Source organism: Citrus sinensis, chromosome 8 (genome assembly GCF_022201045.2).
Source record: "Citrus sinensis cultivar Valencia sweet orange chromosome 8, DVS_A1.0, whole genome shotgun sequence".
Classification (NCBI taxonomy): domain Eukaryota; kingdom Viridiplantae; phylum Streptophyta; class Magnoliopsida; order Sapindales; family Rutaceae; genus Citrus; species Citrus sinensis.
Window position 1 is genome coordinate 12884785 of NC_068563.1, and position 5460 is coordinate 12890244.

The 5460-nt window shown below is 32.4% G+C and overlaps 1 protein-coding gene across 1 annotated transcript; it reads left to right on the plus strand.

Moving 5' to 3' along the window:
- The first annotated feature begins 2844 nt into the window (after positions 1 to 2844).
- On the plus strand, positions 2845 to 5217 carry LOC127899322 (uncharacterized). Its single transcript, XM_052432674.1, has 3 exons — positions 2845 to 3518; positions 3877 to 4384; positions 4960 to 5217. The coding sequence occupies exons 1-3, from the start codon at positions 2845 to 2847 to the stop codon at positions 5215 to 5217; spliced, it is 1440 nt and encodes a 479-aa protein (XP_052288634.1).
- The last annotated feature ends 243 nt before the right edge of the window (positions 5218 to 5460 follow it).

Consider the following 5460-nt stretch of genomic DNA (forward strand, 5'->3'; position numbering starts at 1 on the left):
AAATTCTTTCATATATTTTTTTTAACCGTGAATAATTGGTTTTGTTCTAAGCTGTCATAAACTATCAGAGCAAAAACCATCAACAAATTTTTATCAATAAGTTAATGAATATCAAGAAATTATACCAATCACAAAAGTTAATGAATATCAAAAAAAAAATTCTTATATATAAAAAGTATAAAAATAAAGAAAGGTAAAAAAATGAATCCAAAAGAAATTAAAGTTAGTATTTAGCTTGCAAAATGTGAGGGTAGAGAAAAACTATGCAATCATGAGTAGAGAGAGAAAGAGATTAATGAAGCGTAATTTTGAGATTTTTAAACATTAAATTCTTAACGATGAATTTATTCTTAAAAATAGGTGGAGAGATAAATTTTCTGAGTTTAAATAATATCACCCAAAAGGAATTTATAATGGCTTTTGAGGGGTGTCAAAAAGTCAACTCTATCTTTATTTTTTTCACCAAAGATCCTAACCTATTGTTAATCATGTCACGTATTAAGAATATACGCTCTTAACTCTCCACTTTTTATTGCTGATATTAGGGAACACTTCAACCATTAAAACTTTGAGAGATTCAAGTTCCCCTGTACATTTAAAATATTTAACCGTTTTCTGTTTGCATATTGAGAGATGCATCAAATAATAACAGAAACATTTCCATTAGCTGCTGCAGTGATAGCACTCTTCCTCCTTGATAAAATTCTGATCAAAGAGAGTAAGAGTGTGCATAAGAATTAAATTTTAAAAAATGGACGAGTAATCATAATATACGATCGTAACAATGAACTTAATGCATTGCTGTTGCTTTAGCTTGAATTATGTTTGGATATGATATTGGTATAACTGGCAATAAATCCCTACTTTATCCCTGGCAATAAATCAATCAATATATTTAACTTCAACATATCTCGTAATTAAGCTTCATATATATATATATATAATTGTTAGGTGCTATAACAAGCACTACTAGAAAAATGGGTTTTACTGACACTTTGTTACTGACACTTTGCAAAAAGTGTCAGTACTTATGTACATATGCACCATTTTCTGCTTTTGACAAATAGGAATCAGAGATTAATGATTGATACTAGGGTGTCAGCAAACTAAACATAAAAAATCACTAACACTAAAGTATCAATGATAAAAAAAATTCATAAAAATTTTGTTTTCAGCTCCAACTCGAACCTGAGAACTCGAAGATTTAAAGCTTTAATGCTTGGAGCACAGACCATCAAATCTCGATGAGTCAAAGTCATAATAATATTTAAAATATTAAAAAATGAAAATATAAATAACAACAACATAAAACACACTTGACTTTTCCCCATCTAGACTATATCGACTGTCTCTATCTTGCTTTCATCGTTCACTTTCTCGTTCATTTTTCTCTTCTCGATCTCTTTTGTTTTGCACTATCCATTTACAAATTAAATTCAATTAATTTAGATAGATAATGAAAAGCTTAAACTATGTTTCGTTTTTCCATTTTCCCCAAATTGAAACACAAACCAAAACCCTAATCGCTTGTTATCGAAGGGGTTTTTCTCCAACTAAACTATCCAGTGCCTATACTAGGCAAGCAAGTAAAAGCCATCGACAAGGGGTGAAGTGGCACAATCGGTTGCATATTCAGGTAATCTCATTCTCCCTGACAAGTTAAGTCCAGAGAAAGAACTGTAGAGGAGGTTATCAGCTGGTAATGGCAGAATATTTTATTTTTTTGGGCAATTTAATTATTGGGTTTGTTTTAATTTGGCTTATGACTAATATTTTTGAATTTTTATTTTTGGGTTGTTTCAGATATTCAGAAATTGAACAGTAGTGCAACCCTGGTAGGTTTTTTTTTTCCAAATTTTTTTTCTTTTATTTATTCGTAACTTGAAATTTTTGTTCTTATTTTTCTATATCTTCACTCACATGCAGTCCAAAAATACAGGTATTTTAAGTGGTGCATTACTTAAACTCAAAACACTTGCTGCTGCGACTCTGTTTTTTCTGCCACATTTGAGGTCAGTTTCAAATTTTTGTGCATGTGATTTACTGTCATTGTTATTTAAAACTAAGAATGTTCATTTTTTTTAGTTTATGAAATAAACTGTTAGCTCTGTTTCTTAACTTTGAGCAATAAGTTAGTTGATTTTGAATGTACTAAAATATGAAATTTCATTTTAGCTTTTGCCTTTGTGATTAGGAGATAATTGTTTGAGTGTTATATTGGCTGAATGACTGTGTATTTAGTGGTTGCAAACTATTTACATCTCTGTTTCATGTGAAGAGAGGCAAATTTTGTTATATAATCCTACTTGTTTATTTATTTTGTTTTGGTTGGACGATTTGTAATAGAGACAATGACTATGATATGAATTAATTAAGTTCGTGGTTGTGAGTATTTTGAGATTGTATAAAGTTGATGATTTGTGTTTGATTCAATAAAGAAATGCTTGTTTTAAAGTAGTTATGCATGTTGTATTTGAAGTTAAAAAATGATTTATAGAATCTTAAAAAATGGCTTGCAAAGTGGTATGAAGACATTATTTATTTGAACTCTTAACTTTTGTTAGTTACTTGACTTATGAATTAGTTCGACTACTTAAAAAGCCATTAGCACCCATCTTACCTATTAATCTCCTATTTAAGTTTCAAAACTTCTTTTGTTTCAATTTCAGGATTTTGTCTAAATTATTATTATAATTAATGATTTATAGGGGCTATTAATGATTTTCCAGAATTATAAGTTTATTATTGCAACTATAATCATAATAACATTGAACTTTAAATTAATCATGCAATTTAATTAAACTTAAACTGACATTACATATGTGAACAGGTAAAATATTTGAAATGGACAGAAGTTGGATAACTTGTGATAGATTGTCTGTAGAGTATCGTTCTGGAGTTGCTGATTTCTTAGATTTTGCCATTTTGAATGCTGAAAATCGAATGTCAATTAGATGTCCTTGCACCTTTTGTTGTAATATGGAGTTTCATACTCCTCAACAGGTGAAGGATCATTTATTTGAAAAAGGTTTTCTCCCAAGATATATTGTTTGGACTTGGCATGGTGAGACTAACTCTAAATCTACATTTACAAACTGTGAAGACCATTCACATAGTCAAAGATTTAGATGTCATGATTACAGTAATATAATTGACATGGTCAAAGATGCTTACGAGCATTGTGATAGAGATCCTAGTTCTTTTAAGGATATGCTTGAAGATGCTGAAAAGCCTTTGTACCCGGGTGCAAAACATTCAAATTTATCTAGTTTAATGAGACTTTACAATATGAAAGGGAACTATGGGTGGTCCGATAAAGGGTTTTCTGCTTTGTTAGAAGTCCTTGCTGATATTTTGCCAAATAAAAATACTCTACCTATGTCAATGTACGAGGTTAAGAAAACAATGAAAGTGCTAGGCTTAGAGTATGAAAAAATACATGCATGTCCAAACGACTGCATTTTGTATAGGAATGAATTTGCTGATCTTGTTGAATGCCCAAATTGTGGAGCATCTAGGTATCAAATAAAAAAAGATAGCTTAACAAAATTTAGGAAAGGGGTTCCTAAAAAGGTATTGTGGTATTTTCCACCTATTCCTAGGTTGAAAAGATTGTTTCAATCACCACAAATAGCTCAAAATTTAACATGGCATGCTAATAAATGAATTAGAGATGGCAAATTTCGCCACCTAGCAGACTCACCAGCCTGGCAACTAATTGACAATAAGTGGCCAAAATTTGCACAAGAACCTAGAAATCTCTATTTAGCTCTCTCAACTGATGGGGTTAACCCATATAGTACACTTAGCACTACTTATAGTTATTGGCCTGTTATATTAATAACATATAATCTTCCTCCATGGTTGTGTATGAAGAGAGTTTTTGATGTTGTCACTTTTGATATCTGACCCTAAACAACCTGGAAATGATCTAGATGTATACCTAGCACCTTTGATTGAGGACTTAAAAACTCTATGGGATGTAGGTATTGATGTTTATGATTCTTATAGAAAAGAAACCTTTAATTTACAGGTTGTCTTGATGTGGACAATCAGTGACTTTCCAGCATACGGAAACCTCTCTGGTTGTACTATTAAGGGCTATTATGCTTGCCCAATTTGTGGGATAGACACTTGTGCATGTTGGCTGCCACATAGTAGGAAAATGGCATATATGGGCCATCGCCGCTTTCTACCACTCGATTACCTATTTTGGAAACTGAAAAAGGTTTTTAATGGGAAGCAAAAGTGGAATGAGCCTCCTAAAACTTTTTCTAGTGAGGAAATCTTTAATATGGTGGAAGATATAGATATTAAGTTCGGGAAAAAGAAGGCCAAAAAGTGGAAACATGATGGCAGTGGTGGCGGTGATGGTGATGATAACGTAACTGAAAAATTGTACAAAAGAAAGTCAATCTTTTTTTAGTTAGATTATTGGAAGCATTTATTAATTCGCCATCAATTAGATGTGATGCACATTGAAAAAAATGTATGCGAGAACATATATGGCACATTACTTCATCAACCAGGCAAAACAAAAGATGGGATTAATGCTAGAAAAGATCTTGAGTCTTTGAAGATTAGGGGAAAACTAGTTCCTGATGAAACAAACAAAAAAAACAAAGTCCTACCTCCAGCTCCCTATACTTTGAGTAAAAAAGAAAAAAACAGTTTTGTGAAACCTTACTGAGTGTGAAAGTCCCTGATGGGTATTCTTCCAATGTCCAAAACCTTGTTTCAATAGATGATTGTCGGCTTCAAGGCCTTAAGTCCCATGACTGTCATACTTTGATGCAACAATTTTTACCACTAGTCATTCGAAACTGTTTGCCTATAAATGTGAGAAGGACCATAATCAGGATGTGCTTCTTTTTTAATACATTATGCTGTAAAGTGGTAGATCCTAATACTCTTGACCAATTGCAAGAGGAACTTGTAATCACTTTATGCTTACTGCAGCAGTACTTCCCACCTAGCTTTTTTGACATAATGATCTATTTAACAATCCACTTAGTTGCACAAGTTAGGTTATGTGGGCTTGTTTATCTTCGATGGATGTATCCTTTTGAGAGACAAATGAAAACTCTCAAGGATTATGTTTGTAATCGCTACCGTCCTGAGGGTTGTATTGTAGAAAGTTATATTGCAGAAGAAGCACTTGCATTTTGTGCTGAGTACCTCTCAAATTGTGATGTTATTGGGCTGCCTACTGGTTGATACCATTTAGGGTACGTGACTTGTTATCCAACAGTGCAGACCAGACTAGTGCCTATTCAGGATCACCTCTGGAATTTACATCGTCGGTTTCCCGTCGATATACTCAAATGGGGAATCAGAAAAACCTTTAAAACATTTTTCATCTCGGGTTATACAACCCAAAACAGACTTTCCTTTAGTCTAAAATAGGGTACCAAACCAGATAAGAAAACGATCAAAAGTTTTCTGATGCACAGGATCCTT

What these genes read in the sequence shown, in the direction of transcription:
- LOC127899322 (XM_052432674.1), top strand. Translation starts at nt 2,845, where the DNA reads ATGGACAGAAGTTGGATAACTTGTGATAGATTGTCTGTAGAGTATCGT. An exon ending in CCAAATTGTGGAGCATCTAG is followed by an intron (nt 3,519 to 3,876) that starts GTATCAAATAAA and finishes TTGTGTATGAAG; the next exon opens with AGAGTTTTTGATGTTGTCAC. An exon ending in GCGGTGATGGTGATGATAAC is followed by an intron (nt 4,385 to 4,959) that starts GTAACTGAAAAA and finishes TGCTTACTGCAG; the next exon opens with CAGTACTTCCCACCTAGCTT.